Source organism: Mustela nigripes, chromosome 2, assembly GCF_022355385.1.
Source record: "Mustela nigripes isolate SB6536 chromosome 2, MUSNIG.SB6536, whole genome shotgun sequence".
Lineage (NCBI taxonomy): Eukaryota > Metazoa > Chordata > Mammalia > Carnivora > Mustelidae > Mustela > Mustela nigripes.
The window spans coordinates 151,438,033-151,451,558 of record NC_081558.1 but is presented as its reverse complement, the minus strand read 5'-3'; the positions used below and the strand labels follow the sequence as shown (position 1 = coordinate 151,451,558).

General features: G+C 35.8%; 1 protein-coding gene across 2 annotated transcripts in view; it reads left to right on the top strand.

Moving 5' to 3' along the window:
• RASA2 (RAS p21 protein activator 2) overlaps positions 1 to 13,526 on the top strand; it is a 135,112-nt gene that overhangs the window by 42,373 nt on the left and 79,213 nt on the right. For both annotated transcript variants that reach the window (XM_059391842.1, XM_059391841.1), the window contains exon 4: positions 4,440 to 4,534. In XM_059391842.1, the coding sequence (XP_059247825.1) occupies positions 4,440 to 4,534 (95 nt within the window). The remainder of the gene's footprint in view (positions 1 to 4,439; positions 4,535 to 13,526) is intronic.

The following is a 13,526-nucleotide window of genomic DNA, read 5'->3' as shown; positions in this document are numbered from 1 at the left end:
TACCTAAACTCTATTCCCGAGTCATCAGAGTTTTGCTGTTGACTGAACTGCTATTGTTGACTATCTGCCAGACTTTGTCTTCTGGTCCTTTTTTATCCTCTATAAGCAGTCACAGTTGTCACTGCTTTTATCTGCTCTTTCAGCCATTTCTACTAATGTCCACATAGAACAGGACTGTTAAGATTTGCCAGTTGGTGATCTGTATCAGGATGAAATTTCCAAGGATATGTTGTGTCTAAAAATGGGGCCCAAATATAACACAGCTTTTACAGACGGCAAAAAAATTCTGCTTAGAAGTGGTGCTGGAAAGCTGAGAATACTTTTTTTTTTTAACTTAGAGACCAAGAGAGATGGTTTCTGTGCCCACAGTTCCTTCATTTCTTTTTTTTTTTTTTATTTTTTTTTTTTAAAGATTTTATTTGTTTATTTGACAGAGAGAGATCACAAGTAGTCAGAGAGATAGGCAGAGAGAGAAGGGGAAGCAGGCTCCCTGCTGAGCAGAGAGCCGGATGCGGGGCTTGATCCCAGGACACTGAGATCATGACCTGAGCCGAAGGCAGCGGCTTAATCCACTGAGCCACCCAGGCGCCCCAGTTCCTTCATTTCTTACGGTGTTTCCTCTCCATGTCTTATTTTAAGGAACCAATACAGCATCTGGTGTGTGTATGTGTATGTATTTATGTTCCGTTTAAGCTCTTGCTGTCTGTGAGTTTGTCAGGACAGTGGGGAAATGAAAGAGTACCTTTAAATTGTTGGGTAGTTTGTTCCTGGGAGATTTTGTTGCTGTTGTTGTGTTTGTTTTTTTTTTGTTTTGTTTGTTTGTTTGTTTTTAGTGGTTGATTTCTTTTTTTTTTTTTTTAAGATTTTATTTATTTATTTGAGAAAGAGAGACAGTGAGAGAGAGCATGAGCGTAGAGAAGGTCAGAGGGAGAAGCAGACTCCCCATGGAGCTGGGAGCCTGATGTGGGATTCGATCCTGGGACTCCGGGATCATGACCTGAGCCGAAAGCAGTCCAACCAACTGAGCCACCCAGGCATCCCTAGTGGTTGATTTCATAGCCACTAAATAATGATTTAACTTTGTTCAAAATGGTAAACACTAAACTATCTTTGGGACCATCAGAGGCACAAAATTCAGGCAGCTAATCAGAGAAGGGTTTCCCTCTGAGAAGACAAGAACCCTTTTCATGATAGCGAGTACCGTGGATGCATGAGATCTGAAATAGGAGGAAGAAGGTACTTGGCTTCTGGGAATTTTTGCCTATGAACTAAGAGAGTATTCTCTTTTGGGAAAGGCATCTGTGACAGAGAAGGTGTATATCCAATGATATGAATTGTGAGTCATAAATGGAATAGATAGATTCCTACTCTAGGTTTTAGAGGCATAACTGGTGAAGTATACTTTGGGGGAGTCTGGAAATCACATCAACATTTAAAGCACTGTGCCATTGTGATTAGTTATTGAAATGAGTAAATGAATCAGTCAAACCAGTAAACTTCCACATAAACTTTTTAATTTTATTTTATTATTATTTTTTCTTATTTATTTATTTATTTATTTGACAGAGAGAGATCACAAGCAGGCAGAGAAGCAGGCAGGGGTGGGGCAGGCTCACTGCTGAGCAGAGAGCCCAATGTGGGGCTCATTCCCAGGACCCTGAGACCATGACCTGAGCTGAAGGCAGAGGCTTACCCCACTGAGCCACCCAGGTGCCCCCCAAATAAACTTTTTTAAAAACCCTGGGAGCTTGCTTTGGTGATACTTTTAATATCAGCACATATACACACATGTATATTTGCATATATAGTCATAAATTATGTATAAATCTAAAAATCCTGAAAATTGTAGGATAGGGCTCTTAACCAGGAATCTGCCAGTTAGTTTCTGGATGGTGAGTAAACTCTTTTAAAATTATGTGCCAGATAACACCTGTGCATTTTTTCTGGGGAGAGAACACAAACAATGCATAGATACCAAGATTCTTTTTTTTTTTTAAGATTTTATTTATTTTATTTGACAGAGAGAGAGATCACAAGTAGGCAGAGAGGCAGGCAGAGACAGAGTGGGAAACAGGCTCCCTGCTGAGCAGAGAGCCCGATGTGGGGCTCGATCCCAGGACACTGAGATCATGACCTGAGCCGAAGGCAGTGGCTTAATCCACTGAGCCACCCAGGCGCCCCAGATACCAAGATTCATAATGGGAAAGAACTTCAGCTATGGGATTTATAGATCTATTTCTGTAGGTACATGTGTGAGTATATATGTATCAAACTGTTACACATTGCCTTAATGTTTATACCTGAAGTGAAATCAGTGGTAAATGGAACTGCTTGAACGAATTATATTAATCATGATTTATTGTGATATGAGATATTTAATACTTTGTCATATTCTATATTCTAAGCCATTCCTGGTATTGTATTGATTTTTCAGGGATTTGATAAAATCTGTAGGTAAAATGTATCAAGAGATTTGTACAATTTGACTCTTAACCTAAATATCTTCAATAGTATAAAGAATATTTTGGTGTTGAGTTAGTACCTAAATTGGCTTTTAGTTTATATTTGGTACTGGAAGAATTTCTGTTTTCCCATCATTTTGTATCTTAAATTTAACCAAACAAAGGCTGAAGTATATTATTTTCATGATGCTGTTTCTTAACAAAATTTGAATGAATTATAATTCCATATATTCACAAGAAGATTTTGGCCTTTACATTAGATTTCATCCAGTATATTTTAAAGGAAGTTGGAAAGATTTGTGCTTATTGTGAGGCCAGTTTATTAATTTAAAAATTTTATGTGTTTTAAGCTTTATGTGTTACTAGATCTAGTTTACTATTTTTCAGTTGTTCTCTTTTGGGTTGTATATTAATACAGTTGCCTCTCTAAAAAAAATATTTGTAGCTGTGTATTTTAATGTTTTCCTTAAAATTACATGTATATAGATAATGTTTGTAGTTTGAGTTCCAGGTCATGAAATGAAAGATAAGCTTATCAAAATTTTAATGTGGTTAAATTTTTTGACAACAATTTTTTAATTGAGGTGTAATTCACTTGCCATAAAACTCACTCTCTTAACATACAATGCACACATCGTATATATTCACAGATTTGGGGAACCATCACCACTGCCTAATTCCAGAATAGAATTTTAAAGGTTTTTCTGGGTTTGTTTTCTTGTCCTGTCCTTCCTTTCCACTTGATACACAAAAAGTTGGTATATCTTGACAGAAAATTTGTTACTGTCCTAAAAGTTTTCAAATGTGGAACTAAAAGACCAAGATAGAAGAGAAAGGAAATGAAGTATAATTAGGGCCCTTAAAGCAAAAATTCTTATTTTATAGAAGAAAGCGTACTTTGACTTTGACATACATCTTTTGTTGAAGCTTTGGTGTAGAATCTTGAAATAAATTGTCAGTCATATGCAAAATCTATGTCAGTTTCTTAAAACTTGAATTGAGGAAGGAAATGCTTTGTACCAACATGGCAAATACTTCATTATAATAAGAACATTTCTGTTTCTTCCTCTCATACAACTTTGTTCATTGTACTATATCTTTCTCTGAGAGGTGGAAACTCTTTCGGGAACTGCCCTGATTTTTTGTGTGTGTGTGTGTGTGTGTGTGTGTATTGAAGCAGCGTTGATAGTGTTTTGATAAAAGCAAATTTTAAAATTACTGTTTTAATCTTCCATAATTTTCAAGCCATTTTTCAGTATTGTTAGTGATGTATGATACTGTTTTTCTTTTAATTGAAACTTGTGAACTCTTTTTTTAAATTTTTTAAGATTTTATTTATTTATTTGACAGACAGAGATCATAAGTAGACAGAGAGGCAGGCAGAGAGAAAGGGAAGCAGGCTCCCCACTGAGCAGACAGCCTGATGCAGGGCTCCATCAAGGACCCTGGGATCATGACCTGTGCTGAAGACAGAGGCTTTAACCCACTGAGCCACCCAGGCGCCCCTTATGAACTCTTATTAAATGGAGATATGTCTCCCTAAATATACGGTTTATTCATTGTGTTAACTGGTTGGGAGGATTAGTTTGCACTATCATTGTATATTGCTTTTTACATGGGATATATTGTGGGTGAGAATGTGAATCTGAATAAGTACTCAAAAATGCAGTTGCTTGTAAATATAACTAAGTTTTTGTCAAATCCCCAGTGACCCAGAAAAGGGTCTGCCAAGGGAAAGGGGGAAATGAAGCACTTTTTCATTCCTTAGAATATAAAAAACTCCTTGACCAAAAATCTGTCGCAGAGTTTTGAGACCCATTAAAACAAAAGTTTAATGAGGAAAAAAAAAACTTTATAAAAATGGATTTTTTCTAGTCAATAGGTACAAATTATTTTAAAATATTATCTGTAGAGTATTATACATTATAGTGCTAATGATGATACAAAAAATGTTTTCCTTATATTTTTTCCCTGTAGGAAAAGTAGCCATCAAAAAAGAAGATTTGTGTAACCACAGTGGCAAAGAAACCTGGTTTTCACTACAGCCTGTTGATTCCAATTCGGAGGTTCAGGTAAATATTAAGGCTTAGCTGATGTGAGAGACTGTCAGCATACAGAAAGTAAGTGGAAAACAAACTATACTAGTTTCTGTAGACAGTGCTTGTCATACATTAGTTTAAATTCTGGTAACAAATATTATAGACCTTTACGTAAAATGTAACTGGAAAGAAATGCCTTGTCACATGAATTCAAAAACAATGCACATTGTGGGTGGGTGTCTGAGTTTGGGGAGGTTATACTGGGGGGACATTTCCTGTTTTAGTTCTTTTGTTTGAGTGGCAGTGACAGATTATTAATTTTTTTTAAGATGGGAAAATTTTTTAAGAGAAAAAATGTGTTTTATTAATTCTGACTTTGAGGAGAGTCCTAGAAGTCTGTGATTTCATCTCTTCTAACCAGGATGCTCTGTTTACTCTTTTAATAAACTAGTCTTGGGAAAATGTTATTCATTCAAACCATGCTTGAGCCCACCTTGCAGAGCCTTTCATTCTTACACCCACTCTTCCTGTTCCTCACCTTTCTATTTGAAAAGATCTCATTACTCTTTTTAAAGCTCTTCTTTCCTCTTGCCAAAATAAGAGGTCTTACAGATCTATATGTGAATAAAGATGTATGTTTAGCCAAGTAGCTTAACTTTCTGTTTGTTTTTGAAAGTCTGAGTTGCTCTTAGAAATTGTTATTTCTATCTAAAAGGAGTCCTTTTTTTTTTTCCCCCCAAGATTTTATTTATTTATTTGACAGGCGGAAATCACAAGTGGGCAGAAGCAGGCAGGTGTGGGGGGGAGGCAGGCTCCCTGCTGAGCAGAGAGCCCCACTTGGGGCTCAATCCCAGGACCCAGGGATCATGACCTGAGCAGAAAGCAGAGGCTGTAACCCACTGAACCACCCAGGCACCCCTAAAGGGAATCCTTTTTTTGGTAACTGTTTATTTATAAAATACGGTAAGGATTGTGAAACCATTGTGAAACCTGAAGACGACATACTGCAAGCAGAATTCTTCCTCTCAAAGAAGTTAAAATTTGCCACTGTGACTCAAACAGAAGTTTAAGACAAGAAAAAAGTGCTGCATATACACCCACAGATATTTGCAAATAAAGTGCCTGTGTCTCTGTGTCCTCCTAATGTCTCAAGCATTCTCTTTAATTAAATTCTCAAAAACTTAAGTATTTGTATATAAAACCCCTTCTTAAGTACAAAATACAATTGAAACTTTTGTTCACTCGACCTCATTTTAATGTTCTTTTCTTCCCATTTGGCAATAACTGAAATTCACATCACACTTAGCCACTATTGTGTACAACCCAGGTGAGAGGCAGTTTGACAAAATAGAAAAGCTTTTACACTAGAAGTAAAAAAATTTAGGTCCTAATTTTCATATGTGGTTACTTCACTGACCTTGAATTTTAGTTGTATAGAATGGAAATGAAAGTTGCAATGTTGACTTGTATGATTGAGAGAATTAAGTGAAATATCTTTAACAGCAGTTGTGAAAGCTGTCAGTTGCTACACATATGTAAAATACCTGTCTACTGGCAGTCGCTCAGGTGGTCCTTTCCATTTCCATAAAATAACTTTACCCAAAGGCAGATAGGAAAGTTTTAAAGTAGCAGTTTTCCTTTTTAATTATTTTAACAGAAAGTAAGATAAGGGGGTTACTGGGTGACTCAGTCATTGGGCGTCTGCCTTCGGTTCAGGTCATGATTCCAGAGTCCTGGGATCAAGCCCCACATCGGGCTCCCTGTGCACCAGGAGGCCAGCTTCTCCCTCTCCCACTGTCCCTGCCTTTGTTCCCTCTTTTGCTGTGTCTGTTTGTCAAATAAATAAATAAAATCTTAAAAAAAAAAAAAAAAGTAAAATAAGAAAAGGCATTAAGAATTTGGTATAAAATGAAATTTGAGGATTATTTTAAGATGTAGTTTATTGAAGTTCCAATAAAAATATAAACATAAACTTGCTAAAAGATTTAAGGCCCCCAACTCTCAAAAAGTAGAAATCTCTCTAGACTATTCTGTGTAATTCTTGGAGATGGTATTAGAGATTAGTATTGGATGATAAGCTTTTATTTAGTGATATATGTAAAGCTCATCTCTGAAACATAAAAATTCTGGAAATAACACTTGATTGTAGAGATAATGTCAGCATTTTTTATTTGATATAAGTGATTTTCGTGACCATGAGTTATTAACCTTTACATGTCTTTTGCTTAAATGATAATTAGTAAGTTTGAATTCTTTAAAAATAAATTTTAGGAGGAAGAGTACTTCAGTGGGTGGGAGGGATACACAACACCTTTCAAGTTAATATGGTACTATTGGAAATGTTGTTCAGCCCCAAAACTGATCTAGAAATACCACATTAACTTTGTGAGCCTAGAAAAGGTAGAATAAGCAGCCTATGATTCATACACATCCTGCTTTTTAATAAATTTGTTCACTTGGATAAAGTTTATAAAATTTTACAAAAATATGGAAAGAATAGCAGTTGGTGGAGCCATAATAGAAAGCTATGGAAAGAATTGAGTTCAGTAGGAATTCCACCTAATAATTACTATTAGTGATTAAACGGTATATAAGCAGCACAGTATTACGTACTTAATGTACATTTTTTCATTTAATCTTCAGAAAAGCATTATGAGGTGTAGGTAGCATTACCGCATTTTATAAATACAGAAAATGGATTGAAAGAGGTTAAATGACATCTCCAAAATCAGAGCTTTTAGGTGATGAAGCTGTGGTTTCAATAGTGATCTAGTCTGAGTCTAAAATTCCCAACCACAGTGCTTTACTGCTTTTCACTCTTGTAGTTTTGATCGTGAAAAGGCTTCAGCATATTATTAGGAGGGGACACATCAAGTATAAGGATCAGAAGCCTACTCAAATTAGCTCCAAGAAAAAGGGAGGGGCATTTGAAAGTTCCTGGGGAACTTGTTGGTATAATTGCAAGAACTTCAGTATGCTCAGTAAGAGCTGACATTTACTGAGGAGCTGCCTTTGAGGTGGAGGTCAGGTATTTATTTATTACAACAATAAACTAGATACAGTTCACAGAGTCAAAATTGTTTATAAGAAGATTGTAATTTCTCATAAAGTATCCTGAAATATTGGGTGGTTTGTTTGTTTCTGCTTGATCACTACATAAAATAATTGGCTTGCATTTGGGACCAAATAAAAAATATATATTGTATTTTTACACTGTGGACTTCAACTCAGTGCAGCCTTAGATACTGCAAGGGGCACCTGGGAACTGAGATCCCCTGATTGATTTCTTCCCACTTGTTTGCTCACTGTGCTTATTGAGTAGAAGTACTCACTGTTTAAATAGTGTTTTTTCCTCTCTCTCATTTTGTAAAATGAATAATTAATATTCTCTCTCTGTTTTGTCCTGTCATTTTAATATTATTCGCTTTGCAAAATGAAAAGGAAAAAACATTAATGATGATATTCCCTTGTATTTTTGTACATCTGATGAGATTATGTCTTTCTCACTTCTGCTTCTCTTTAATCTCTTGTTGACAGCTAAAAGAAAATGCCCACATCAGTCTTTGAGTTTACATGACCATACAGCCCCTCACTTTCTGAGGTCTAATTTAGTTTTCTGCCACAATTTAGAGAATTTGACCCAACTAGGGTCAGATGTCTGCTGCATTCTAATTGGTATGATGGGGGTGAAGGGGTAAAGTCACTGTAGTGCAGTCTGTTCTGGGGCTTTGGGAGGCATGATCCCTAAGAAAGGGGTTTAAGTAAAGGAAATGATTGGCATATCTACTTCAGAAGGGAAGAAGATGTTTCATTTCCTAGCTCTACTACTAATTGTCATTTGTATCTAAAACAGTTGTTAACCTATTGTTGTCTGAGGCATGAGAACTTCAGTGTATAGGATTCCCTTCAGTTCTGAAGTTGTAGGGAAGTAACATGCAGAAACGTAATTTAGCCTTGAATTGAAAAGATCCCAATAGTAGGAAAAAACGGGTTTTATACCAAAACAGTTGAAAGTTACAAAGAACACTAAACCTCTTAACTTGGACTGTTTCCCAAATCCTTTATTATTGCTGTTAATAATGTCAGTTATTTTCAGTTTTCTTTCCAGACATTCAAGACATTATCAATATTTCATGAGTGCATTTTCCTACACTTCTTTTTCTGTTCTTTTTTTGTTTTTGTTTTGTGGTTATTCCCTGTATATTGAAACATTCTCTTCTGAACCCACTCTGATCTGCCTTCATACCCCACAATGAGCCAGAGGGAGAGCACAAAGGGCTTTCATTAATGTTACCCATGAGATTGTGTTAATAAGTCTGGTGGACATTTTTCAGTCCTCATATATGATCTTTCAGTAGCTTTTCATAATGTTGACCATTCCTTTTTGAAGCAGTCTTTTCCTTAATTTCTGGTTGTGGTTACTGTCCTACTTCACTTGGTGTTCTTTCTACTATTCTTTGCCACACAAATGAAGTTAATTTGGATTGTGTTGGTGCCTCTATTTATACGTCCTCTTTTGGCTTCAGTTATCTGCAACCATGCTGTTAGCTGTATAGTGCTGGAACTCACAACAAACATGAAATATTTTTCCTTTCTTTAGTTCTTAAGTACTGTGATAAAGAGCATGCCTTCACATAAGACTGATCAAACCACATCTCTTATATGGAGAGTTGGTACTCTTATTAGGGCTGTATGTCTCACATAACTTGTACAAGCAGTAAATCTAGATATGCTATCAGTCATGTCTTCGAATTACCTCATTACCAACAAGCTTATCTTGAACTTCTGGATCATGCTGTAAGTTATTGATTGTTTTATGGTTACTGTTTTTTTTAGTATGTCCTCTCCCCTACCTATTTAAACAAGTGTTAAAAATAACATATGCAGTGATTATACCTAATAATACATACATCTGTTTTTTTAACATGCCTGATTAAAATATAATGAATGTAAAGGTGTAATTCATTGTTTCATGAAGAAACTTCATTTGTAAATTTGTAAACATGAAATAACAAAGGAGCCATTCTAGATTGTGATAAGTTAAGTCTTCACAGAGGAAAAACAGATTCCTCCGTAAATAAGAGAGATTAAGTAAATCCTTTATTTTGTTTTTCATCTGCTAGTCAGTTGTGTCCAAAATGATCTTATAGCTAATTACTATATATGAAAATATGTGGAAATTACAAAGTTGGGATTCCCCCCCCCCCGAATGAAGAAAATTTCTCACCAGTCGAAATAATACTGAGTTCTTTTATGTGGAATGGTTACTATAATTCAGTGTTTTGTGATAAAAACTTAAAAAAAAAAAAAAAGCCTAGACCGAAGTGTGTGCATTGGGTTTTTCCCAGATACCTATAATACATCTGAATTTCCCAAACTGTATGCAGAAATTCATATGATATCTTCTATATGGTACTATTAAAATGATCACAGATTTTTCTGTGTGAACTTTTATAAAAGTATTTGAAGTAAAGCTAGCATATTATGAAACCTTCAGACAGTGCCAGAGTAATATAAGTTCCTAAATATGCTGTCTAGTATAAATTAATGTGATATAATTGCATGTATCAACCTAATGTAGTCATTGCTATAAAAGGCATGTAGTATTATAATAGTTCCTAAAAATTTGGTTTACTTTAAATAAAACGTTTAGAATACAGTGCCAAGTAATTTGGTCTTCCAATATTTCCCGACATATGAAAGTAACTTTCATCATTGAACCTCCCTTAAGAGATTGGATAATAAGAATGCAGTTGTGGGGTGATGGATGTTGGGGAGGGTATGTAGCTGTGGTGAGTGCTGTGAATTGTGTAAAACTGATGGCTCACAGACCTGTACCCTTGAAACAAACAATACATTGTATGTTAATTTAAAAAAAGGAAGCAGTTGTGGACCAAATCACATTGCATGTTTATCATCAAGCATAGTTCTTGTCAGAATCTTGTAGTTGCTTCGTTATAGCTAATGTCTCCTTTTTTTCTAGTTGCTTTTAAGATTTTCTTTTGATCTTTTGCTTTTACTAGTTTTACTATGCTCTGCCTACTTATGGTTTTCTTAATGTTTTTTCCTGTGGGTGTTCCTAGGGGCTCTTAAATCTCTACCTTGATGTCTTTCTTTGGTTTTGGAAAATTCCAGGCAATTATTTCTTTATTTTTTTTTCCTTCACTATTTTTTCTGTCTTCTCTTCTGAGACTCCCATTATATGAATAATAGACCATTTTCCTATGTTTCTTATGTCTCTTATGCTCTCTCCCTATCTGTGCTTCTTTGTGGATATTTGCCACTGACTAATCTCCCATTTCACCAATTCTTATTTTGGCTATGGCTCATTCATTGTTAAATACATCTTCATTTTGGTTATTTTGTTGCCCAGTTCTAAACTTTTCATTCGATAAACTTCTTCAGATTTTTTGCTGGGTTTTTCATTTTGTTGTCTACCTTAAAAAAATGTAAGCATCTATTTTAACTGCCTCTTGTCAGTTAACTCCAGCATCTGCATCTCCTGCTTTTTGTTGGTTTTTGTTTTCATTTTGTTTTTTGGTGTATGGTCTTGTATGGCATGCTTCATAATTTTTGATGGAATGCTAGACATTTAAAAATATGAAATATTTTAGAGATAATTTGAAGCTGTGGATGACAAGGTCTTTTTTTTCCTTCAGAGAAGATTTACTTACTATCTATAGGTGATCACCTCAATCTAGTTAGAGATTCAGCTGATTTTAGGCCAAGTTTTAGTTTTTGTAAAGGCTGGTCAGTGTTGTTCACACTTACTCCTTAGGCATAGTCTTTCAGAGATTGCAGCAGAAAGCCTGCCGTTTTGCCAGTGGCACTCTACCTTGGTGGACCCTGGACTCCAGTTTTTATATCCCAGCGTCATTAGACTGTAGACTGTTTTATTTAAGTTCTTCAGCCTTTCAAGCCACTGCTAAAGTTAGGGAGTCTCATGCAACAAGCTTCTTCAGATGCCCCACCAGCAACATCTACTTATATCTCATTGGCCAGAATTGTATGATATGACTGTCCCTGGTCACTGTCACCTGGCTTCAGAGGAGACTAGGAAATGTTTTGCTGAACTCAAAACTACCCTGTCCAAAAAACAAAAACAACCCCCAGAAAAACGAAAACCACCAAACTTGTTTTGCTACAATCCAGATCTATAAAATGGTAACAGATATAAATGAAACTAAACTTTTGTGTGAATGTATTAAGGAATTCTAAATATTTTTTCCTAAAATGTTGATAGATTTGGGCTTCTAACACTAAGAAGTAGCTTTAAATAATTTTTTAAAGTTTTGTTTTGTTTTGTTGTGTTTTGTTTTTGCTAAATACCAGGACACATTGGTAGTAGAAATTTTAAAAATCTGGGTGAGCAAAAAATTCTGAAATCCTACCAACCAAAGTTAACTTCTAGCAATATTTTAGTAGATGACCTTATAGTAAATTTATATAGTAATATATATAGTACATTTTATTTTTACAGATTAACATTATATTATACAACCTGATTTGTATCTTACTACTTTTACTAAGTATCATGTATATATTCCCATGTTTAAAGTATACGGTGAGGTAGTGTTTTACAGTTTAGAAATTATAATTTCCTTGATTTAGTTCGTAGTGCTTTTTCATTTTAGTGTCCTACCCTAATAATAAATGTCTTGTATCCTGTCTACACTCTTTTCTTGACCCAGTTAAATATACAGTTACGTTATTGTTGACTAATACCAAAGGAAAGGTCTTTTTAACAGAGAGTAGGAATAATGAACATAGTAGGTAGGCTGTGACTCAGTGATATTGATTCCTGGTAGAATCCCATTAAGTAGATACTTTTTTTTTTCTTTTAATATCTAGATTTTGCTTGATACAGTGCTATGATTTTTAGTTGTGCATGAAATTATTATACTTCTACTCTGTTTTAACAGTTTCTGTTGTTTTAGAAATAGAATAGATTCTAGACATTTCCTGAGACACAGTTGGGAATGCCCTGTTAGCATTAAAATTTCTACCATACCAATACTATACCATACCAATTTCCACCATACAGTTTCTACCATAAAATGCATACATGTTGGGGCGCCTGGGTGGCTCAGTGGTTTGGGCTGCTGCCTTTGGCTCAGGTCATGATCTCAGGGTCCTGGGATCGAGCCCCGCATCGGGCTCCCTGCTCCGCAGGAAGCCTGCTTCTCTCTCTCTCTCTCTCTCTCTCTCTCTCTCTCTGCCTGTCTCTCTGCCTACTTGTGATCTCTGTCTGTCAAATAAATAAATAAAATCTTTAAAAAAAAATGCATACATGTTAAAATAGTAAAACTGCTTTGAGATTCAAATGTTGATGCAGTTGGCTAGGCTCATTCACTAGGCAAGTGACAGCATAGATGATTCAAAAATCTAGTTGAGAAATATGAAAAATTACTACATATCATGGACTTCTTCTGGATCACTCTTAAATAGCAGGGGTCTTTTTTTTTTTTTTTTTAAGATTTTAGTTATTTATTTGACAGAGAGAAATCACAAGTAGCCAGAGAGGCAGGCAGAGGGAGAGGGGGAAGCAGGCCTCCCTGCTTAGCAGAGAGCCCGATATTGACCCTGACACCATTACCTGAGCCGAAGGCAGAGGTTTAACCCACTGAGCCACTCTGGTGCCCTAGGGGTAGTGAGTTTTAAAGCAGGATTAATGAAAGACCTATTTCATAAATTTTATATGATTTTATAAATATTTGTGCCTGGACTTTTTTTTTTTAAGATTTTTATTTATTTATTTGACAGAGAGAGATCACAGGTAGCCAGAGAGGCAGGCAGAGAGAGAGAGAGGGAAGCAGGTTCCCTGCTGAGCAGAGAGCCTGATGCCGGACTCCATCCCAGGACCTTGAGATCATGACCTGAGCCAAAGGCAGCGGCTTAACCCACTGAGCCACCCAGGCGCCCTGTGCCTGGATTTTTAGTGGAAAATTTGCTTGATATAGTTCCAGTTCCACCTAACTGCCAGTTTTGCCCCTACTGTTGCCTTTGTTTCTTTAGAGTTTAGCTT